General features: G+C 48.1%; 1 protein-coding gene across 4 annotated transcripts in view; it reads left to right on the forward strand.

The window, feature by feature from the left end:
• The window catches only part of SEPTIN9 (septin 9), a 131,975-nt gene that overhangs the window by 14,288 nt on the left and 92,730 nt on the right, over positions 1-24,957 (forward strand). Inside the window, exon 2 of one of the 4 annotated variants that reach the window (XM_061377053.1) lies at positions 10,677-10,733. The exons of 1 other annotated variant lie outside the window; for it this stretch is intronic. In XM_061377053.1, coding sequence (XP_061233037.1) covers positions 10,677-10,733 — 57 coding nt within the window. Of the gene's footprint in view, positions 1-10,676; positions 10,734-23,717; positions 23,856-24,177; positions 24,313-24,957 lie in introns of those variants that run through there. 2 more of the 4 variants (XM_061377055.1, XM_061377052.1) reach the window with 2 other exon arrangements.

Consider the following 24,957-nt stretch of genomic DNA (forward strand, 5'->3'; position numbering starts at 1 on the left):
TCCTTTCATGGAGAGGAAAAGGGGTGCCAGCAGGAAGCTTGCTGAGACAACACAGAAACATTTTCTGCCCATGATCTCAGCTTCTGGAGATAAGGCTGGAATTCTGACACCCCCCAGAGCATCCTCCCTTGGCCCCTTGTTGATCCCACAGCTCAGGCCAGGGGAGGGAGGTACCCGCACAGGCGATGCTCCCACAGAGGATGCAAAGGGCCAGTTTGGGCTAGAGGGACATGGCAGTGCCATGGATCCCCTCTGGACAAGAGGTGTTGGAGTCCTCTGCAAGAGATGCCATTTGAGAAAGGTCAGCTTGTGTAATAAACTCTGGTGATGGTACAGAGGTCATAAGAAGTGGTCTGAATGTCCAGACAAAGACCTTTCAGGTTTGTCTGACAGCAGCCCTGGCATGTGTTGTAGTGGGTCAAACACTATGGCTCATTACTTATGGCATAAGGTGTAAGACCATGTTGTGAATCCTCTCTTGTGCTGCTACTTATAACAGTTCAAGGTCTTGGGGGTGCTGGGGTTGGTGCATGGAGATTTGGGTTACGTAGTAGTTGCAGGCTGAGCTTTTCCAAGGAGAATCTATCCCAACACAAATCACATCCCAGCCCTGTGCCTACCCATGTATTTGTTGCAAAAGCAATTGTCTTTGTTGTTGTGAGGATTTTCATAGCAAAGGCTGAAGATTCGTATCATTGGGGTGAGTGCCTCAAGGGAGGGTTCTGGATTGGGCCCAGATCTCCGCTACCCTGCTCTGTTACACCGAGCGTGCTATGTTCCATGTACAATGCTGCCTTTCAGCCAGACCCACAGAATAGGCTTTGTGTCTCCTTGTGTGAGCCCTGTTTCAAGAGAGAAAAGCTTCCTTAGAGGCTGCAGGCAGTGGTCCATGGCTTGAAATGGTTTTCACCTGTGCCAGGAGTGATTTCACTCTGCCCTTTGCCAGGGCTGAGCTCTTTGGTGATGCCAGGTGTTTTACCTTCCCCTTGCTGGCAGCTGCAGAAACCCATTAGAGGAACAAGTTGCACTGGGACCACTTGGTAGCTGGGGAGAGGAATGTGTCATCATGGAGTTGTATCAAGTAGAGGTGGTTCCTACACATGGGTTTTATTTAAATGAGCTTATTGTTAAGTTTTCCTGCTGCCCCTCTGTAGAGTTGACTGTTGGAGAGCATGGCTTGGAAGAAAGGTAGGTGTTGCTCTAGAGTTATTTAGTCCCTTACAAAGATTTAAAAGGGTAAGCCAATAAGATTTTGTCACTTATGTATTGATTCTACATCTTGGTTTTAAATTAATTTAGTGCTTTTGTGCCAAATGCCTTTCTCCTCTGATGTGCAGAAGCAGAACACAGCAGGCATATTTTGTTGGTATATTCCTAGTTCTCCATTAAATGCATTTAAATGTTTCATATGAAAGAGACTGGGAGAGGGTGAGCTCAGAGGAAATTTGATCTCAGTATTAACTGCTGACCCCTCATAATTACAGCCTTCAGCCCCTCCTGTAACTGACTTTAGGACTGTTGTTGCTCTTTCTGTGGGTGTCTGACTTGGATATGGAAAAGAGAATGGTAATTGCAGCATTTCTTAAGACAGAGATGGAGTTATACTGCAATTTGTAAAGCCCTTTTGCAAATCTTATTGTACACTGATCTGCAATATTAGGCACTCAGCTATGTCCTAAACACTGGCTCAAGTTCTATTCTAATTTCTCTACTGCAGCCACTATTAAATATAATTGTAATATACAAGTGAAAACATTCAAAGAATGTTACTAGCTTCTGAAACTGGATTGCCTTGGCTACTTCTGAGGGAGACTTACTAGGAGAAACCCTTCAATTGTGTGGGTCCAGGGCTTTCTGGTAGTCTAAGACTGTAACTTCCCTTCTTTCCTGATGGTTAACAACAGTGGACATTATCTCAGTAATCTATGGATAGTGCCTGAATCATTTTTTACAGTACAGCTAAAATGTAAAAACATTAAATAATATATCCCTCCTGCTCCCATAAGCAAGGGAAGTGTTTGACACCTCATTTTACTGGCAGAGAAAAGGATATGTGGAGGAGGAAAGTTACGTGCAGCGAGTCATGGTAGAGCCGTGATGGTGGCTGAGCTGTTCCTGAGTCCTCTGCCTGCAGATGCCTTTGCCACCACAGCCAAGTTGCTCCTCCCTGACCATCCACCTCAGCATCTTCCTAAGGCAGGTTGGCTTCCAATAAGCAGAGAATCAAGATGTAATTGGAGTTGGGGTTAAAGATCAATGTTAGAATGTGGATGCTTGATGTCCTGAGGGAGCAGCTGCAGTTCTGAGCTTAAACTATTTTGTGTAGGGCTGCCCATGGGGCTGGTTTCTGACCTGCAGCTTTGATCTTGGGCTTTCTGGCTTTCAGGCAATTCTGCATAACATCAGAGCATCACAGGGGTTGTACCAAGTGGCTCACTATTGTATGAATACACGATTGTAGAGTGCGTGTGTTTAGGCTGCTGTTATACTAGGGGTGCTTGGGTGAAAGGGTCCCAGGTAGCGTTTGTAGCCCAAAGGACATTTGTATGAATGTTTGATGCAGTGAGAAATGTAATTGTCATCTGCTGGAGGTTAGTGTTCTTGCAAGATTACCTGTTCTCAATCAAGTGTCCAGACAGCTGGTAAATCTTGACTTTGTCTGTTTGTCTAGGTTTCTGGCTAGGGAGGAAATGGGATTTAGTGATTGTGGTCCCTTGGCTGCTTCTTTACCTGTTTCTGTTTCCTTCATCTGGATGTTACATGGCTGCCATGGAGCATCTTCCATACTGCATGGAGGAAAAGGCTTTTTGTCACAAGACCAAAGTGAGACTTTGACTTGAATGTTAGTATCTTGAGTAAAACCCCTGGCTGAGTATTTACTTTTACTGTGTCTTCAGAGTCAGACACCCGTCTCAAAACCAAAGGCTACCCCGTATCTCCTCCATCTGTGAATGAAGAGTTGCTCACTAAAGCTGGGGAGTCCAAACTGGCCAGATTTGGCTGCTCTGGCTGTCCTGTCAGCTACAGACCAAGCAGCCCAGTGGGTCACCCAGGCCCAGGAGAACCCTTAACCTCTGCCCTTTGTCATCTGCAGCCCTCTGGCTAGTGAGCTTGCTGCTTCTTTGTTCTCAGCTTTTCCCCTTTATACACCCCCAACCCTCTCTGGGAAAAATCAACATTTGCCTTTCAGAGCCTGGCAAACAGAAGGGGTCTGTATTACATCCTGATGGCAGCCCCAGGCTTGCAGAGCTCCAATGATAAATCCAGTAATGTTTGTTGCAGGGGGACCCTCTGAAATACAAGATTGGGAGTTCTGTGTGTCTGAAACAAGAGCAGGGAAGCAGTGAACAGTCATGGAGCAAATGTCGTGGCTGGAAAATAGACCGTGGATTGCATTGGGGTTACAAGAAGGTGGCAAGAAATTGATTTAAACATTTCAGGAAGGATGATTGAATTGTTTTACAGATTGCTGGTTAGTGTGCTGAAGCTGTGCACTGTGTCAGGGTGAAGCAGAGAGCCAGATGCTGGGCTAGGAAGTTTGCACCAGGAGTTCTCCTGTGTGGTCAGAGCCAGAGCATTACTGGCCCACGCAGAGCGGAGAGGAGAGCTGTGGGGTGGTTTGGGAGTATTTGATCAATATGGAAATAGCACATTGCAGTTTCAGAATTCATTTCCCCTCCTTCAAATCTGACAGAGGTTTTCTCCAATTAATCCATGGTCATTGCCTGAGGAAGTTAGGTGAACTCCTGAGTCTGGATGCTGGAAATGGTTGGGGCTTTTTGGAAGCAAAGGATGAGCAGTGCTCCTTTGTTTTGTTCTTTGTTTCCATAGTGCTCTGCATGCTAAGCCTTATCCCTTGTCTATTCAGGCTCCTGAGGGCTCTTGTGCTATTAATGTTAATCAGTAACTAACACATTGCTAGCTTGCTGAAGCTCTTGTGGCAGCTGGTTAATGTAAGAGTTTGATTGTTTCCTTCTTTAAGCAAGGCTGCAGCTTGCATGAGTTCAGGCACCTTCCCCCCTTCCCATCTCTGCTGGAGAGCTGCAGGTTCTGCAAATCCAAGCTGCTCTTGCAATGGCTTTGTGAGCTCTGTGCCATATTCCTGCAAAACCCTGCTCATTTAGGGAAAATACCGTGAAGACACTATCAGTTGTGGTTCTTCGTATTCTTACTTCTGTCTTCGACTTCAAAAGCTAAGGAATGTGAGCAGTGGGGAGTGTGATGAAGATAGGTTAAGTTTAGAGGGACAAGATCTCTTAGAAATGTGCTTGGTTTCAACAGTGAACAGGAAGTGATTTTAGATGTGCCAGTCATTACCAAGTCAATTCCCAGTCAGCATAGCTTCACAAGAACAGCTTTCTGTTCCTTTACAAACCCTTTTCCCTCCCTCCTGCTGTAAAAGAATCACATAAACCAGCAAAACTGACAATACATACAAAAGACCCATTTTTCCAGTCCCTTCCAGTTTGTGCGGATACTTGCATTAGAAATACGCAGTTACACAAGTCATTGATGTGTCAGCATGGTGATGTGGCATTCCTTGTGCTGCCCGGCCACATTACTGAAAGGCTCTCACCAGAAAGCTCCCAGCTGATGACTAACATGCTTTTTCCTATGAAAAACTGCTTGTGCTAATTTATTCTGTTGTGCTTTCATGGTTGTCCAGCATATCTCTGGATGACTATCAGCTGCAAGGGATTTGTGGGTAGTAAAGACCAGATGATCACAAAGAGCAGTGAAATGATCTTGTTATTCCTATCAAACATCTGAGGATTGAGTTTGCTCACCTCAGAACAAATGCATGAGGAACAGGCTGGGTCTCTGTACTGTTTAAAGGCCATTTTAACTATTGAGCAACTTGCCAAAGCACTCGAGGTCACTCCAATGTTTTAATCTTGACATTGAGATTGAATGTTTCTGAAAATCCAAGACTTTGTTCAAGCACCAGCTTGAATTCATGGTGACTGGATAAAAATGTGTGGTGTGGATTTTGCAGGTCAGTCCAAGCAATTTTCTGGCCTTGAGCTCTAAGGATGAAATAACTGATTTCCTGAGGGTTACTGCAGTTTATTTTGAGTTCAAGTCTTGAAGGAAAGCCTGAACTTGAGCCAAGATTAAGGTGCTTGGTCCTCTGTCATCTTCTACAGCCATATGCAAGACTGGTCCTTCTACCTAATTCACCCCTTTGCTGTGGCCAGGAGCTCTGGGAAGGCCACTGCTGGGTTTGGGGAAACCTTTCTAACACTGGAAAAATTGAGGATTAATTCTTTCTGCCTCTTATCATTAGGACAAGTTTTTGGAGCATTTTTTAGTGTTTGGCACCTGAAAGAAGCATAACATTGTGGTAGGAATATATTCATCTTGCTAATGTCAATTTTCCTGTGGTTTCCTTGAGGGCTATCTGTAATCCACGCTTGGGCTGGGTTCTTTCTATGTGTGAACTCATGGCTCCACTTGTGTCAATAGTGCTATGCTGATTAGCAGTGTTGTCTGGCCCCAGCCTGATGATATCCAGCTCCCACATGAGGGAAATGGTTGCTGGTGGTTTAGGTTGTATGGTCTATACCTATAGACCTTCAACCTAGACACATGCAGCTTATTGGTGCACCCGTGTGGTGGCAACTGTGTTGGAGGAGATAGTGGTCTGCTCCTGAGACTGTAATCAGTGCACCTTGGGAACAGCATCCCTCCATTCCATCAGCATCCTACATCCCAGGAGGGGGTGCTTTGTAAAGAATCCTATTACATAGAATCTGGAAAAGTGTTTTTTATTCTTCAGTGCATGTTTCTGATTAGTGTTGGAAATGAGCATGAATATTTTTCCCATACTCCTTTTGAGTTTATTGTTGCAAGTGAATTTCAAGTTAATGGAAGTGAAGTAGGAATTGTGTGGTTCGTTGGATTTGGGCTTGAAGTGATAGAAATCCTCATTCCTTTGCTACTCTGCAGACAGATGTCTCACCCTTGCAGAACTCTGCCCTACCAGACCCCCTCTGCCCTCACAGTGACACCAAAAGCTTCCTGTGCAGGGCTCTGCCGCTGAAGGTGATGTCCTGTGCAAGCATGAAAACTTTACAGCTCAGTCTCCAGCCAGCTGGGTTGTGCAGTGTGGATCAAACCATGTCTGAGTTATTCTTCTTCTGTTAATAGCCCCAGGGCTCGGTAGTGATGAGGTCTCCTCCAGCTTTTTATCTAAGGAGGTTTTAGAGCTTGTCTGTTTGAAGCAGAATGAAATACAGGGGCTGGTGAAGGCAATCTCCTGTCCACTGACTGGATAGTACCTGTGAAGTAGATAAAAAGAGAGCAATTTCACATGCTCTGTGGTCCTGAGAGTGTTGTAATGAATATGTACATCCTAAAAGCGAGTGTGAAACTGTCCCAGCAGTCTGCACTGGTCCCTGAGCTAGCTCTGTATCCGCTGCAGGGCAAATGAAGTGATAACCTTGCTGCCATCTTCTAGCCTCCCTACCTGCGACAGCAGGATGGCTTGAGGGGATGGCAAAGGGCAGGCTGGATTAGAGGAGGCAGGGCTGTGCCTCTGCACAGTGCACAGGCTGGTGCCGATCCTGCCCCGGAGTGGATCAGCTGTAAATGTCAGCCTTGGCTTTAAAAACCTCTGGTGCTGTGTAAGTGCTGTAGACATCTCTGAAGTGCTGCTCTGCTGAGGGTTCTCCCATCACCTCAGTGCCAAAGCTGAAGTCTAGGGGTGGCTCATGACTAAGCCCAGACCTGTACAACCAGGAGATTGCTCTGGGAAACTGAAAGTGCAGAAATCTCCACAGGAGGAAACTGGTCTTGAATGGAGACATCTCCGATGCTGTCTGGACACCCTGCCACGTTTGTGCTGGGTGAAGAAGAAATCTGCATTTTCTGACTTCAGACCCACTAGCAAAAACATTTAACAGAAGCAAGGGTCATGCTGGCTGCTCAGCTGAGCTGGTGCCGCTTTGCTGACTCCAGCACAGTGAGGGGTGTCTCCCGCTAGTTTTGGCTCTTCCCTTTCCAACAAGACTTTGGTTTGATTTGGGTTCTTTTGTTCGTTTGGTTTTTGTTTTTACTGGACTGTGTAGAGAGAGTGAGTTCCTGGGTTACATCCTCCATTGTTTGTCTTCACCCTGTGGTTTCTATTGATAATGGAAATTGCTCATTTGTTCTTTTGATATTTACATCATGTGAGTGTAGCTGCCTGACTCGCTTACTGTGAGAAGGGAATAAATCTCAAGTAGCTTGTTTCATTGTTGGTATCTGCATCCATACAAAGTTTGTGGTGTATCATGGGAGAACTGATGTGTTTTGGAGAATGTACACATTGACTGTATTGGAGGTGAATATCTCTGGGAGTTCCCTTCGTAGCTCTAGGGAAAAGTCACTCTGTAGCAAGGATAGTTTCTCCAGACAGGCTAGATTCAGTCTCCCTCTACATCAGGATAAGTACCTATAAGATGCTTGTGTTTCCATACTGGGTGCTTTACATCCATGGGGTACTTTATCAGCAGCTGCAAGAAGCATGAAATAGTAGAATGTTTGTCTCAAAAGAAGGAAGGAGTGGTTTAAACGTGAGCCTGGCAGGAATCTTGCTTACACTGACACAACCCACTTGGAGCAATTCTTGGCTTCTTGTATGGGAGAGCCCAGAGAAGCCCAGTGTCCTTTGCTGCTGCTGCTTTTCTGCTGTGCCATATGGTCCCAGCCTATGGATCTGGAGGGAATTAGCTGTTGATTGTAAAATGAGAAAAAACATTGCTCAGCCAGTGAGCCAAGGTGAGGCTGAGCTCTGGGAATGTTCTAACTCCATCCTGCTGCAGCACATCCGCCGAGATGAATGAACTGTTCTTGGACTGACCAATTTTAACTATTCAACTCTTCCATTTTAGAGGCATTCTGCTGGGGACATGGGGAAGCATTCCTCATTTCAGCTAAATAAAGCATATTTCATTATGTTCCTTAGTCCTGTGCACTACAATAAATTTATAGGATGGCCTGAGGGCATTTGAACTGCTTTAAGAGGGAAGACTCATAGACACTGTGTCTGGGATGGAAGCCTTTGATTTTCCTTTCACAGCTCAAAGCCGGGGCTCAGCCTGCTGCTTCCATGCTATAAATAGAGGTAACCCCAGAGCACGCTCAGCACGCTGATGCTCTCTATCCTGCCCGCAGTGCTGCCTCCTGGCAGGGTGCTCAGAGCAGCATATTTTTAGCAATTGTTTTTTCCTTTTTTTTTACTTTTTTCTCTTTTTTCCCCTTCTCTTTTCTTTTCCCTCTCCTCTTTTCCTCTCCTCCTTTCTTTTCCCTTTTCCTTTCCTTTTTCCCATCCTTTGTCCTATTTCTTACAGATCTTCTCTTGTCTTGCTAGGCTGCCAGCTTTCTCTGCTGTTTATCTGCTTTCCAGGATTGTGTATGGCTCCTCCCTTATTGGAGGGGCAGTGGGACACCACACATAGCAAGTTTGGCTTGGAATCCATAGCACTCCCTCCTCTTCCCAGATTGAAGCAGTGCTATTTAAAACTCTGTTGAGCAGAGGAAATACCCCTTTTCATTCTTGCTGGTTTAATCCCTTTGCTTGTTGTCCAGCAGATCTGATAGAGCAGGATAGAAATCCTGACTATACACCAGCAAGAAGCAGTAGATGGAGGGGAAAAAATAATTGAGAAAAAAAAGTCAGGATTGGGTTTAATAGAAAAAATAATACATTTAAAATTTATAATGCCAGTTATAGTGCCAGCCCCTGTAAACTTCAGGCCTTCTCTCACTGTCAGTAGTGGAAACTGCGTGCTGAGTGATGTGTGCAGCAGCACTCTGCCCTGTTGCAGTGCAGATAAAGCTCTGGAGAGCGCAGGCTGGGTGCTCATGCCTGTGTGTGGGCAGTCCCACCTCTGTGTCTGACCCTTCGGCTGTGGGACTCTTTGAGGGGCAGAGCTGAGCTGGGCGATGGCTCTGGGTGGTGCTTGCCATGAGTTCTCCTTGCGTTGCCTCAGTTAGGCAGCACCGCTGCTTTCCTGGGCCAGCCCTGTGGTTCAGCCACATGATGTGGTAGGCACAGAGGCTTTTTATGTTAGAAAAGGAAAGGGAGACAGAGGATGAACCTACATATAAATATATCTAAGCAAAAGGTTCCGAGCATGAGATGCTTTTTCCATGTTGAGTTGCCAGGCAGCTCTTTCCTTCCCTTCCTCCAGCCCAGGGCTTATTGGTATGAAATATTTCCTGCCTTTTTTCTTGTATGATGCACTTTTCCAGCTGACAGGGTTTGTGAGGCTGTGGCTGTGTTACAAAGCACAGTTTAGGGGTGTTCTACAACTTAAATTGGTGCTGCTTTAATCCCTGTGGCTCCATTCTGGAGCTTGACAGCTGCAGCATTTGATTGGAGATGATGGACACCACTCTGGAGTTGTTTTTCCTCTAGCAAGACCCACAGAGACTGAGGAGGTGCTGGACCTTCTGGGAATCCCTGTATCAGGATATCCCAGCTTTTGGGGTAATTTCAGAGTATAACATCCCATGGGAGGTGCTTCACTGCATTTATTGTGCCAAGGAAAGGGAAACTGAGGCAGTAATCAACATCTGGTTTCTGTGCATGGCTAGGGTTTAACCAAAGGCTTGCTAAGTTGAAGTTTGGTTCTTGCTGAGATTTTCAGCATCCCTGGGAAAGGAATGTTGTGGCAGTCGCCACGTTACAAAGAGGCAGCTGGAATGGCAGAGAAGTTAAATGAGTTGCTGATGGATTAGAATGCTGCTGTAGCCAGGAGGTCCCACTGGCTTGCCTGGAGTCTGGGAGGCAGGCAGGGAGTTACTGATTATTTTTTGAACTGAGTATGGGAATGGAGGAGACAGGTGCGTCTGGGGTATGTCTTTCAATGTAATGTATGATGTAGGGTACCTTAAGATGTCCACGTATCTTCCTCCAGCATGATGCTTATGCATTAACCATGTGCTAACCCAATGAATATGATGAATACTTTGTTAAAAAAGATGGAGCAGAATTAGCTCAACATATGGATCACTGTGGTCTGGTTTAGCATCTGCCTGGGACATGCAATGCATCCCGTGTTCCAACTGGTCTAACCTCACGGCAGGGTTTTTGTATGTTCCCATGATGCTGGGTGAAGTCCAGCCAAAAATGAGCCCCCACTTGCTTTCCTGTAGTGCTGAATGGAGGAGCTGCTGCTGTCCTTGCAGCTGATCTTGCTGACGAGGCCAAGCACATCTGGGATGTGGTCCCTGTGCAGGAGCCTCTTTGCTGAGCTCTCTGCCAGGACAGGGCATGTGCTGGTCCTTACATGCCTGTGCTTCCCTCTCTCAGCCAGGAAACCTGTCTCTGGAAGTGCTGCACTTGTCTCCAGGATAAAACATTGTGGAGTGAGAGGTGAATGTGCGTGTCCCACTCAGTGGTTTCAAAAGTTATCTCTGGTGTTTCTGGAAAGCGTAAATATGTTTGTGGTTTGCTATGTTTGAATAATAACGTTTGACATCTTCAGGGAAAGGTGGAGGTCTCTCTTCAGGTGGTTTTCTGTTTAAAATAACATATAATGTTCCTTCAGTTGCAGAGATCGTTACGCAGAGCAGATTCCCAACAGAAAATGTGCCTTGCCAGATACAGAGACAGAGTGGGGGGATTGCTCTACATACTACATTCACATTAACTCACTTGGCCCATTCAGATCTTCTTCTTGCTTTAGGAATCAGCCGGACTTCCAGCGGGAGACCTCGGAGGCTCAGTGACCAGACGAGTCCAAGTAAGCTCCAGGAATTTCTCTCTCTAAAACTTCCTCATCCAATAAAAAAGTATAAACTAAAAACTGAGAGAGTGCAGAGGTAACTGTCAGGGATCACATTGCCTGCCTCCTGTCCACTGGCTGTGGTTTGAAAGTCAAAGCTGCTTGCTGATAAATGCAGAGCTCTGCTGGCGAGAGCAGTATATATGAACCAGTGCATATATATTAACACACACACCAAAAAATCCCAACCCTGAACTATGAACATGAGAAATATAAAATGAAAGGGTAATTAATTACCAGATAATGGATCCAGAGAGAATAATTAGAAATCCCCATCTCAATTCAAGGGGTCTAACACAAGGCACCAGACAGCAGCAATGGCCCGAGGTTGAAATATAGCTTTAGTAATTAGCAGCTCTTTCATACTCTCCTTAGCTATTATTTTTTATTGGATGTGGAGATTTATGGATTATATGTGCTTGTGACTCAATTTACACTCTTAATTGCAGCTTAATGTTTCTGAAGCTGTTTCTGATTCAGAAGGAAACAGGTGGGAGGGATTTTGTCCTGGAAAAGGTGTTTTCCTGCCTTGGGAAAGCAATAGCAGAAGTCTTGATGCTTGTGAGTGCCTGAGCCCATCTGTTCTGCTCGCATGTGCATGACATGTATTGGGACTGCCTAGGGACAGAGACCCATTCCTGATGCTTACCTGCATTGTCCTGACCCAAATTATCCCCTTTGGGTAGAAAATTTCACTGTTCTTGTCTGAAATACTCAAAAGGAAGCTGAGACAGCCCATTTCTGGATATTTTGATTTCCTGGCCTCTTTTGCTGGCTGTACTGGCCCCTCTGAGGAACCTGTACTGCTCCACAGGGAAGCGTCTGTCTCTGGAATCAGGGTCCGTTGTACATCAGATACATTCATCTTTCTCAGCAGGTGCTTTGCTGCAATTGAAACCTTCCTTCACATTTCCTTCACTGAGATGTGTGACTTCCCCTTGGCATTGCCTTCTCTGGCATTTTCTCTGGGATGCTGACAGTGGTCTCTGCTGCTTGTTGCCATCAGTCTGTCCCCGCAAGAACCTCACTCACATCCTCACTCTGGTCATGCCCAGCTCAGGGATTTCATCCTCTTGGATGCTCTGTCACTCACAGTTGCTCCCTGGGGGCTTGATTTGTTATTTCAATTCATCTTCTCAGCCCTCATATCCTGTCTCAGATCCCAGATGTACTTATCAAAACAGTTGTTTCCAGCTTTTCCTTCTGTGTGGGTGGGAGGAGAAAGCCACCCTCAGGATGCTGTCCTGGAGCGGTGACTTCAGCACTTTGCTGTATCGAGGCATCAGCACATGTGGAATGGGGATTAGTCACAGACATCTGGTTAAGCATGTGCTTAAATGCCCTGGGAGTTGTGCTGCTGTCTGCCTGGCCCTTGTCAAACAAAGGGACAGGTATTCATGTTCTGGCAGAGACAAGGGTGATGGAGACATGGCATGCTGTGCCGCTGTCCTGCTGAGGGCACACTCGCTGCTTTGCATCTGGAGCTTCTCAGCTGTGCACTGTCACCATCTCCAACCCTGATGCTGTGGTGTACCAGTGGGAGGATGTAAATATGGTCAGAGCAGGCCACTTGTCCCCAAACTAATGTCAAAAGCCAGGAAAAATGCATTGAGCAGTAATTTAGTGTGGAATCGTGGTATTGGCTTGGGGGCTAAAGCTTCATGGCAGTGATTGTTCAGTGCAAAGGAAAGTTGTATTTTGAAGCTGGTGCTTCAAAACTCAGCCACCAGTACAGAAACTGGTAGTTTTGAACTGAAATGCAGGTTTATTTTCTGCATGTGCAAAACCCAAAGTTGCAGTCTCAGCCCTGGCACCGCGTGTCTTCATATATCTAAGTCTGAGGACAGAAGGGAGAGTTGGTACAGCTCCAAAGGTAACTGGTGTGTAGAGAATCTGAACTGAAAGACACAGAACGTTTGTTCAAGCTTGTTTTCTTTAGCCTCTAATTACATACTTTGGCACTTTTCTGGTGAGAGACCTTTTAAATGTTAATATTTTTTTCCATGTTGAAGTCAAACGAGCAGGTCAGTACTTCAGTTTGGATTGCAGTAAATATTTAGGACTCCATAGAACTGCAGCTCAATTTCCCCTTGTTTCAGATCCAAACGTTCCCCTCTGCACATCTGGCCTTACACCCAGAAGCTTTTATTCCTGTAAAAGACAAATTGGGGTTGGGATGACTGAGCAGGCATTGCAAGTGAGGCACTGCATAAGGGGTTGCTTTGGGCTCTTCTCCACCTTAAACATTGCCACCCTAGTTCTTGGGATCTAGATACTACATAGTCATCCATACACCATGTATTGCTTTCAGACAGGCATTGGTAGCAGGAACTTGGAGATCTGATGTTGATCTATTTTGGAAACCTTATTCTGCAATGTTTTTCAGTTTTACTCATCCCTGTGAAAGTGATTGTATGGTGTTGGCATCCAGTGTTGTTCAGTTAGCAGTGATTCCAGGGCTTTGGAGCTGAGGTTTTTTGTTTGTATGGGCCTGCTGCATACTGCCAGGTAAGCTAATGAGGTAGACTCATCCAGGCTGGTCAGTGGAGAGAGCTATTAGGGCTCTCAGACACTTTCTGACTCTAGAATGGGAAGAATAAGCTTCTTAGAGGAATCCATAACCCTATAGGATAATGTGGGATCATAATTTATTTAGGTATCTACATTTAGGGATATGTGAATCCTATGCTTTGGCTTATTTTTCCTTTGGTTGCAAAAGTGAAGTTCCTATCACCTGTACCTGAGGAACCTCACCAGGTTTCCTGCAGCCCCTTTAGGCACTAGAGGTGCTCTAAGGTCTCCCCTTCAGGAGCCTTCTCTTCTCCAGGCTGACCCAGCCCAGCTCTCTCAGCCTGGCTCCAGAGCAGAGCTGCTCCAGCCCTCGCAGCATCTCCATGGCCTCCTCTGGCCTCGCTCCAGCAGCTCCACATCCCTCTTGTGCTGCTGCCCCAGAGCTGGATCAGGACTGCAAAGGGGTCTCCCCAGAGCACAGCAGAGGGGGAGAATCCCCTCCCTGAGCTGCTGCTCACGCTCTGGGGGTGCAGCCCAGCACACGGGGGGGTTCTGGGCTCAAGCGCACACTGAAGCTGGGTCATGGGGAGCTTCTCCTCACCAAACACCCCAAGTCCTTCTCCTCAGGGCTGCTCTTAGTCCAGTCTCTGCCCAGCCTGTGTTTGTTCTGGGAATTGCTCTGACCCAGGGTCAAGACCTTGCACTTGGTTTTATTGAACTTCATGAGGTTCTCACAGGGCCACCTCTCGAGCCTGTCCAGGTGCCCCTGGATGGCATCCCTTCCCTCCAGCATGTCAGCCGCACTAGCGAAGAATAGTGTGTCAGGGAGGTTACTCCCACTTCATTTTATACAGCTGTACCAGATGAATTTGAAAGTGAGAAGTATTTGCTGACATTTGCCATCCGGAGCAGCAATGTGTTCCCCAGCCGGCCACAAAACAGCCCCAGAGCAGTTGGAGTGGTAGAAATCAGCATCATATTCCTGTCGGGCAGCCAGCTGTGCTCTGTACTTTGATTTGTTTCCAGCCTACAGTTCAGTTTTTGCTAAGAGGAAGGAATTTCCCTGGCAGGAATAAAGCAAGAGGGTCCAGAAAAAAAGGTAGAGTTTACTGATTTAGCTAAACCAGCATATTTTTTCTGTAGGTGAATGCAAGGAAGAGGATGCCTTCTAGTTGTGTGGCAGTGGGACTGCTCCAGGACCAGTGCTATTGGTGGGTCAGGTGCTTTGTTCAGGAGAGATCCCAAAGGGATGGGAGGGGAGCAGGTGCCTCAGCTTTCCTGTTTCGGCCTTTGTCTGGCTGCACGGCTGCCTGGAGCTGGAGCAGGGGCAGGCAGCCAGGGCCAGCTGCACTCCAGGGCAGGCACAGCTCTTCCATCCAAAACAGACAGGGCGCGAGCGGCCCCACTTCTGCATCATCAGCACTTGGCTGAGGGTCAACCACAACTTGTGCTGGTGCTTTTTGGAAGCGTAGGGCATAATTTAGAGGCATGAAGCTCAAGGCTGGCAATCTGGACTGCATTGGAAATGGGCACTCGTTGATGTCATGAAACCTGCATCGGGGCAATTTGTCTCATAATCACAGAATTAAAGACTGGTTTGGGCTGGAAGGGACCTTAAAGCCCACCCAGTCCCAACCTCCTGCCACAGGCAGGGATGCCTTCCACTAGAGCAGCTTGCTCTAAGCCCCGTCCAACCTGGCCTTGAACACTGCCAGGGATGGGGCATTCACAGCTTCCTTCATCAGCCTGCTCCAGTGTCTCACCACCCTCATAGTGTTGTCTAAATACTTCCCTTGGGTATAAAGTGGAGGCACTCCCATACCAGACACGTTTGTTGATGCACCAGCTCAAGACGTCACCCTTTAGGTTGATGGTGGTCAGAAGCCACAGTGTGTGGGCAAATGTGGGCTGGATATGCAGGATGAGTGAGGTGGTTCAAAGATGTTGATTGTGGTTTCAGCCTGTGACCTTTTGCTTGGGGCAGAAACTCTAGGACCCCACTGACCATGATGGGCACAGTTTAAATGAGCATCATCACCTCAACAGGGTCAACAGGATTTCAGCAGGGTTCACAAATTGGGGTTGCTCCAAATTCAGGCAGTGAGTTAGAAGTAGATATGGTGATAGATCTTGTTGTTTCCATCTCTCCATTTAGTACCTACCTTGAGGAACGTCTTCTCTCTTCATGCCTGGAGTCTGTAAAAGAACAGCTTTAGAGACTGGTTTATGTGAGGTTGTGGGTTAACCAAAAGAGTGGAAATAAGCAAATGTCAAAAGCCAGGGGCTCCCTAGTGGAGCGTACATGATTCCTGTTACACAAGCTAATTCAGAATGCTCTAAAAACCATTAGCTTTTGGAGGCTTTTTTCCCAGGGAAACGCTGCCAGGACTGTCACGCGTCTGCAGCTCAGACACTGGCACCCCCACTGCACAGCACAGCCCTCCACATGTGATGCGTGACTTTGGGAACCCCTCTTGTAAACCTTGGTGCAGAACTTCAGATTGTCCTAACCTTTTCTGCATCCTTTTTTAGCTTCCCATTGGCATTCTGTAATTCAGGCTCTGAGGGCAGCACTGCTGGTCCGGCTGGAAGCTGTGGGGATGCACGTCTCCTTGTAGTGTGATATTTTAAGCACAGACATGCTGTTCACCTTGGTGGAGCAGCAGAGGGGTTAACTAGAGATTTCTGGTTGCAGCCTCATGGCTTTGGATGTGTCCCTAGATGAGGTCATATGAATAACTTTGGGCAGCCTCTATTCCCCTTTGTTTTAAGCACCGCACTGGTCACCACAGCTGCACTCATCTCCATGCCAGAGTGTCCCCACACACATGCACCACTTGCTCCCCCCCCGGCTCCCTAGTGACAAGCCCTCATTTGACATGTGTCCTCTTGGTCTTTCTCATCGTAATAGCAAAGTAACAAAGAGTGAAGCTTGCTCAGCAGCCAGCCTCCAGAGTCCTTTTTGCAGCAGCACAGCTCTGCAGGAAACCCCAACTCCAGGCAAGAAGTTAAAGTGAAAAGGTTGCTTACAGTTCAGGTGCCTGGTTTCCTGCAGGGACACACATGAAGATGGTGCTTGCGTAACGCTGCCACGTGCGCTCCAAGCTGCCTGCGAGAGTCCTGTGGGCCTCCCACGTGCTTCCAGCACGTATGTGTTACTTACAATGAATGAGGCTGCACAGGCATTTGACTGCACAGGTAAAACTAAGGAATAGTGATAGGAGCCATGGGCCTCTTTGCCACTGAGGGATGTGCTCAGCACTGGCACCTTTTCCTTTTCCATACCTGTGATTCATCTCCAGCCTCAGGTACAGTCTCCTAATCCCAAAAGGCCACTGGACATTGCAAGGGAGTAGGTAGATTTCCTGATGCTTTATTTGTACAACTCTTTGGGCTCTGGTGTGAGGAAACCAGAGACAGTAAAACATAAATCAGTTGTTCAGGAATGACTAGGGATTTAATGCTCTGTAATGTTTGGGGGCTTTAGCTGCTCACTGTGTTTGAAGATAATCATCTTTCTCAACATACTGTGATATGGATTTGTTGATGACTAGATGATCTTAAGGTCCTTTCCAACCCTAACTATTCTATGATTCTATGATTCTGAGTGCTGGTGAGGTCCACAGGGCTCCCCTGAGGACAGGAAATATAGAAATGCAGAGTGCATCTCCTCCAGGGCAGCAGCAGCAGTAGTCCTGCAGTGAAGTTATTTATCACTTCTGGACCAGGTGTCTCTGGAGAAAACTTCTAACACTCTTTCAAGAGAACCTTATATTAGCTGCAGCAGGGAGGATGTGGGAGAGCAGAGGAATAGCAGTGGGGTATGGTTTGATCTGATTTCTTTGTCTCATCCCATTGTGAAGGATGGAGGGAAAAATCCCTATTCCTCTAGACCAAAACACAACGTGCTGAGAGAAGGAAATGTTTGTTAATACCTCTGCCAGCCCCAGCCTGTATCCTGTGAGGAACATGGCTGTGCTGGGATGTGGCTGACTCAAGGTACCTATGCAGGAGCTGATGGAGCAGGCAGGGAGAAGCACTCCTCAGCTGATGGGAGTGAATGGACATGCTTCCAGCCAACAGGCACTGGAGGAGCGGGACAGCTTTGGAAATGTGCGTGTGTGGAATATGGCATCTTGTGCCCTTCCCATAGAAACAGGGGGAAAAGTAACAAAATGAGGAAGCAGGGCTGGTGTGTGTCTTCACCTGGTCTGTACTGCGAGCTCATGGTTACCTACACAGCTGTGTGTGGTCATGTTTTTCTTGGGTGAATACACGCGTCTCTCCATGGTGTTTATTTCCCTCATCTCTTTGCTGCTGAAATGTCAGTTTACACATTGCTCTTGGCCATGTTGGCAGACCAGGTCAGGGCTGCTCAACATTCCCTTTGCCTTTCAAAATCTGGTGTCCCTCATCAATTGGGCAGGGGTAAATTCCTGAGCCCTGGCTGCTGCCACAGGCATCCTCTGAGCCTCCGAGGCCAGCACATCCTGTGGTGGCTGTTGCTTACCAAACCCCCTAATTGTACCTTAGGCAGAGAGTGTGGATTTTCTCCTTGCTATATTTATCTGGTGTGTAGGACTGCAAAAAAAGACAGGAGTGCAGCCTTTCATGCCTTTTCTTGCAGAGAGATGACTTGTTTGTAAGGCAACTCTGCAGTTGGGTTGATGATAAAACACTGTGGATGTTCAGGGCTGACCTGCAAAGTCTCTGCTGAGATCTCTGCTGAAATTTTGGTGGCCATGAAAGCAATCAGTGATGTCCAAGAAAAGCATTGGCAGCAAGAGGCATTCCTGATTGACTGACTTTGTAAGCAGTCCATCCTTGGTTTAAATTTTCTGTAGGTTAATTTGTGGTCAAAAGCACGCTGTGCCTTTTGGTCTACAGCCAAATTCTAGAGTGTCTTCTGTCCTTCAGCAGATAGGCCTTTCTCCAGCAATGGGGACTTTGGGCAGAACAAGACAATGGCGTGTCCTCTTTCTGCATCACACTGAGGCAGCATCTGTCTATGTTTCAGTAATGTAATCCAGTGAAATCCATGCAGGAGACACCCCCTTGCCTGTAGCTGCCCCAATAGGCAGCAGCCTTTAGAAAATCTCCATGTTTAGGGATTCACCTAAAAAGGGTGAAACAAATAACTTGGTCCCTCCATGCCACAGGAGCAGAGTGTTGCTTCACACAAGCCCGTGTGTAAAGTGCTTAGAAATGGTGCAGGTGTCCAACTGAGCCAGTTGCTACTCGGTGCTGGTGAAGTGCAGGATTTGGCCTCTGTGCTGTGGTGGCTCCATGGCTCTTTGGGGCAAGGATGGTGGAGGGAGCAGTGGGTAATGCAGCCCGTGCCCAGCCGTATTAGGTAAACCCAGAAAGTAAGAACAGCAACCCAGTGGTGTTCCAGGGTTTGGTGTGGTCTTCCTTTCATTAGCCTGCTTGTAGTACCCAAGGGGTAACACACTCTCAAACTTTGCTCCTTGCTGGCTCCTCTGCCAGGTAAGAGCTGTTGTTGTGACCTGCCCAGGGGGCAGGAGGCTGTGGACCATATGTCTGCTGTTCAAAGGAGAGCAAATCCAGCAATAATGTTGGGAATCCTGCCTTCCCTCAGCAACTGCTTGGTAGGGAATGACCACAGACCTCATCCCCATTTGGGGGACTCAAAGAGTGTGTTGTGGAAGATGGAGTGTTGAGAGGGTAAGAGTGATGGTACTGAGGAGTCCAGGAAGGAAAACATAAGCAGAGGATGGTGGAAGAGTTAATATTTATGTGATATCCCTGTGCTCTCCCAGGAGGATGAGTGTCCAGTCCTCCTGCCTTGCCTCGCCTCTCACTGCACTGCCGGCAGCTATTAATACTTCAGCACATGAGTGTTAAAGCGTGAGCAGAGAGCCCGAGAGGATATGCAAGGGATTTCCGGCAGTTTGAGGCTTTCAGGCAGAGAGGTTGAGAGCCAGCACAGAGGAGAGCTCTAACAGGAGCTTTCCTTAGAGATACATCCCTCTATGGGATGAGATGGGACACAGGAACACTTGTATAGGCATCGTCTAGAGGTGCTGCATGGGCTAAGGGCAGGAGGGGAGATGTGCTGCTGCTGTTTTAGCAATCCCCTGCTGCAATTCTCATACTTGCTTCTGGGTGGTGATGAGCTCTGTGTCCTGGGCATGGGCTTTCGCTTGGGAAAAGAAGTAACTTGGGAGGATCTGTGGTTCCCTGTGTTGAGAAAATAAGGAGGGATGGGCAAAACAGTGCTTGGCAGCCAAAAGCTGTGATCCAGGGCAGAGCAGCTCCAGCCCAGCTGGGAGGGGATGGTTGGAGATGTGAGGAGATGAAGAAAACACAACTGGCAAAAGAGCAAGCCAGCAGCATTTAGAGGATAAGCACCTCCCTGGTGTCGGGGTTTAAGCCCAGCTGGTAACTTAGAACCATGCATCCACTCGCTTGCTCCCTGCCTTTTTTCTCCCCTGCTCCAGGAGGGCTGGCGAAGAGAATCAAAAGAATATAACTCCCATGGGCTGAGATAAGAACAGCCCAGTAACTAAGGTATAACACAAACCATTGCTGCTACCACCGATAATAATAATGATAAGGGAAGTAACAAGGGGAGAGAATACAACTGCTCACCACCCACTGACCGATACCCAGCCCAACCTGAGCAGCGATCCGGCCCTTCTGGGTAACTCCCCTCAGGTTATATACTAGGCATGATGTGCTGTGGTATGGAATACCCCTTTGGTCAGTTCGGGTCAGGTGTCCTGGCTCTGCGTCCTCCTGGATTCCCGTGCCCCTCCTCACTGGCAGAGCATGAGACTGAAAAGTCCTTGATCAGAGTAAACATTACTGAGCAACAGCTAAAAGCACCAGTGTGTTATCGGCACTGTTGCCAGGCTGAAAGTAAAAAACACAGCACTGACCAGCTACTAAAAATGAGAAAAATGACTGCTACATCTGAACCCAGGGCACCTAGGAAAGAGGGGATCTCCTTGCTTTGGGGTTTGTTTTTTGTTATTGTATTTTCATTTGGAAAAAAGGCAAACCAAGAATTTCAGCAGCATGTTTTTCCTTCCCCATCCTCAAGGCTCGTATAAATGTAAATGAAAGTTTTTTGGAGGAAACAGTCAGCAGAAGCTCAGATACTGTCATCTTCTGGTTGGGTCCAGCCTGGGGGTAAATGGCATAGAGGGAATATAATGGATGAACATTTGATTGCACTGTTTGAGTTTGGACCTGTATTTCCTCATGTGAAAATGCTTCACTGTTCATAAGTTGATTTAGATCTGCTCTGCTCTGCCCTCCCCTCTGTACTCTTCTCCTAGCTCGCTAGCACTGCAGACAGCTGAGCCAGTGAAAGAGCCAGCTGAACCCCCATTTTTCCTACCTCTCCAGGCCCTGGAGGTCTGTGGCTGCCCTGGCTGCTTCCCAGCACTTTTGCCAATGCAGAACCTGTATCACTGCATGGACTTGCCACGTTCACCCTTTCCAGCTCCCTCAGCAGCAGGGCAGGGGTTAGAAGGTGATACCTTTGCTACAGGCTTGGTTGGGAGTGGTGAGCTGTGACTATGGGGCTGTGTGTGTGAACTGGGTAGAAAAGCAAATAACACTTTTGTTGGTTGAACTAACACCAGCATAAACCTCCTGAGACAGACAAGGAACTGAAAACAGGATCTAAGTTCATACCTGCAAGCATCTGTACCATGGTGGCAGCTGCTGTGGCTGGTGACAGCGTCACTAGCCCTAAATCCCCTCCTGGCTGCGCAGTGATGTCCTGGGCTCTGGGAGGGGATGAGTTTGTGCTGTCTTCATAGCACCTTCCCTATGTGTTCATACACAACAAGCAGCTTGGGTGTTGCTGGGCTAGTCTAGGAAAGGTGTGAGAGAGAAAGAATTCAGGCTGAGCCTGAAGCAGGGCTTGGGTTGTTTTCCTTACTGTGATTTCCTTCCTAGCTTTCTCTGTACCTGGCAACACTTCCTCTGGCTGCCACCCGTGGTTAATGTTTAAACCTGTGAGGTGGGGCAAGAGAAAGCTTGTGCCCCCCTGTGCCAGCCTCTGAGTAGTATTAGAAAACGCAGTACAAATTATCTTTATATAGACTTGAGCAGTGCACAGGCCACCAGAAACCTATTTAAACAGGCATGTGGTGAGCTTCTCAAACCCAGGGAGGGTGGGAGACCCCCAGCCCTCTAACATGCAGGTTGCTGAACTCCACCTTTGAAGGGAGAAAACCCCAACACCCAATCATGGGCATGGTGAGGCTGAGCACTTTCCTCCCTCCAACAGGCACCCCACTGCCTGTGGCAGGAGCACTTTGCAAGCACTGCTTCAGAGACACCACTGCACCTTTAAGGTGAATCCTTTGCTTGAGGGCTTGAAGTTTGAATGACAGTATCTGCCTGGAGGTTATATGAATGTCAAGGTCAGTTGCATTAATCATCATTTGGATTCACTTCCCTGAGTGTCTCATGGTGATCTGCCCTGCCAGAAATGATGCCTTTGCTCTGTCTCTCCTAATAACCTGGATCTTGATGGGTTAAAACCTACAGGCTGAAATGTGTGTGCTGCCCTCATCCCTTCTTCCTTTCCATTCACCTTCTTCCTTTCTTGATACTTCCCCTGAGCTTTTCCCTCCCTCTCCAGTGTAAGGGGTTTGGCAATACAGATTGCACTGCTCAGCAGAGGCAGTGGAATGGATTTTGTGCTACACGAGGCCATGCAGCTCCCTTGGGTCCTCACTTTGTGTTTGGCATCTTTGACGTCTAAGGCAGGAAACATGGTTTCAGCCTGTTCGTGGGAAAGCATTGCTGATTGTCCCTTCTCTGATGCCTTGATCACTGGCAGCTGGAATATGCAGAGGTTTAATAGCAAATGAACAGAGAGTCTGGGCTGGGGGAGCTGGATTGACCCCACTGCTTAGCATTGGCTGTTTGGTGACAGTGGCACTTCATCAGCTGCTGTATGGGGGAGACACACGCTATTGAAAAGCAATGGAGGTCCAGGCTGTCCAAAGGTCCCAGCAGTTCCTGTAACACCTGGAGTCTTTCTTTGGAAGCTTATTCATCCAGCCAGGAAACCATTGATCCTTCTGCCCACACTGGGGCAGTGAATGGAGAGCCAGGCTCTGTCACTGCTATCACACTTGTGATTTTCCATGTGGACTGTGAGTGATTTGAGGCAAAATGTGTCACATGTAATGTGCGGAGCACACGGGTCCTGCCAGCACACCTTGGCCTGTGTAACAGTCATGCTGTCCCTGCTGGCATCTGCCATCCCTGCCTCCAGGATGGCTTGTTCCCCAGCTCTGGGGTTGGAGGCTGTGTCCTCACATCTGGCTGGTGACTCAGGCTCCACTGTCAATAGGAACCGGTGCGGATGACTCAGGAGGGTCAAAAAGGGAGGTCTGGGCAGCAGTGTGGGCACTGTCTCAGTGGAGGTGCTGACACAGTGTCCCTGCTGCCTGCCCTGGCCATTGGCCATGTGAAACTTTCCAAACGGGCCAGCCCATCGCTGTCGCATCCCTCCACCCTGGCCTGGGAGAGGAGGAGCTGGCAACAGGCTCTGCAGGGCTGCCCTGCTCCCTCTGCACCCCCGTGCCCTGCCAAGGCATCATAGAGAAGGAAAACTGCTTTCAAATCCCACCTCACTCCACGGTGGGACCAAGGAGAAGACGAAGAACTGCCCACTTTCACTATCGTTTTTGGGCTGGCTGCAGAAATCCTCTTGTATCACAGCTCTGCAGGGGGAGGAAGGCGAAGAGGCTCAGTGCCAGTGCTGGCAGCGAAGCTCTCCAGCGGGTTGCACAGGGCGAGTAAACATATGCGGTGCTCGGGTCCTGCCTGGTAGCAGCAGCAGCAGCAGCAGCCCATGATGCTGTGCTTGGAATGAAGTCAGCCTTCATCAGCCGAATAGTTTATGCATGAATCGAAACTTCAGACCTGGCAGGGTGGGGGAACGTGCAGGATCTGCACTCTTTTATAATGCTGGAGCCAAGGAAGGAGGAGGGGATAGAGGAAATAGCAGGAAAATAAGACTGGGGAAGCAGGGCGAGATTTGAGAAGCTGGACGAGTTGTTCGCTCTGTTATTGAGAGGAGCCAAGTCCCTTAAGCATCTCCTGGTGGATATAGGAGGGATCTGTGGAGGCTGGAGCGCTCCCCTGGACACTCGCATGCTGTAGCTTTAAGACTTTTACAGAGGACTCGGGATTTCCAGTTTCCCTGCGCCTGGTGGAGTATTCCAGGGAGTTACAGGATTTTTCGGGTCATGTACCCCCTTTTCCCTTTTTCTTCCTCCTCTCTCTTCCTCTCTTACTCTTCCTTTTCATTTCAAAGAGACAAAGCTACTTCAGTTTGGAGCACAAACATATGATCAGCACATGGAAATGTGGTAATTTGGATGCATTCATGATTGCAACAGATTGAAGAAATTAGACCAGACAAAGAGCTTTTTTTGGAAGAGGAGGAGGAGGAGGCAAGGGAAGGAGGGAGGGAGAGTGGGGGAAAGAAGGGGACGCCACCGAAAAAAGGGACGGCTGTGACACGCGGATGCTAAATATATCCCGTAGTAATGGAAAGGGACCGGATTTCAGGTAGGCTATTGATCTTTTAACGTGTTATGTTCTGCCTCTGCCCTCCTACCTTGCCAGCAGCTTCTGCACTTTCAGAAGAGAAACAGCCACGTTCCGGGTGGATTTCAGCCCATTCCTTTATTTTTTTCTTTTTTTTTTTCCTTTTTTTTTTTTTTTTGCAACACTTCCTTTCTGCATTTCTTCTTCTTTTTTTTTTCCATCCTCCTGAGCCCTCGAGACAGAAGGTGGTTCCAGCAGAAGCCGGGGAGGGGGGTGAAGGGGGAAGCAGGGGGGGAGAAAGAAACTGCTTTCTAAGTCTGGATTTCATTTGAGTCTCTCTTTCCCCCCCTCCCTCTGCTCCCATGTGCCGCACGGCACGGGGGGATGAATGCTGAGCCTGTTAGCTCAGAGCTGCGAGCTGGGAAGAGGGAGGAAAATAGCCGAGCTCTTGGCATGGAGACGCGTTTCTGCTCTGAAGGTTGGCTCCTGAGTGTGTGTGTGTGTGTTGTGGTTGTGCTTTCTCTGCTTGCCAAAGTATCTTCCCCCAGCTTTTGCCCTCCCATCCTGCCTGCCTGACCGGGCAGAAGTTGCCTGCGTGTCCTGTGGCCATTCCCTGAGCTGGGGGCCATGGAGCTGGAGTTTGCTTCACCACGTGTGGGGGCATTTGGGTGGGGGGAGCATAGAAGGGAGTAAGCACAGGAATGAATAACTCCATTTAATTCCCCAGCTTCCCTGCAAATCCCACCTAATGGTGCATGTCTAAGTGGTTGCAAAAACTGCTCCCGGGTATGTCGAGCTGTTGGGTTGCACTGAGCTGTTTCTGGGAATGCTGTGACTGTAACAGCTTCCAGCATCAGGGAGAGGGGACGGGCAGTGTGGCATCACCCATGAGGCTCGCTCTATGCATGCAGAGCAGGATGGCCAGAATCAAAGAGGGAAAGGGAGGGGGTGCTTGTGCCGGATCTTCAGCCCCAGTGCGCTGCAGCCCAAAGGTGGGTCTTGCTCCTCCAGCCCCCGGCACAGCACAGCCCCAGGAGGCACAAGGCCTCCTTCTCCTGGGCGTTCCCAGCTGGCTGCTGGGCATCAGCACTGGGAGGGAAACCACAGGGATGAGAGGAAGCAC

Source organism: Neopsephotus bourkii, unplaced genomic scaffold, assembly GCF_033783945.1.
Source record: "Neopsephotus bourkii isolate Nb327-2 ecotype Australia unplaced genomic scaffold, CSIRO-AGI_Nbou_v1 NB_1749, whole genome shotgun sequence".
NCBI classification, from domain to species: Eukaryota; Metazoa; Chordata; class Aves; order Psittaciformes; family Psittacidae; genus Neopsephotus; species Neopsephotus bourkii.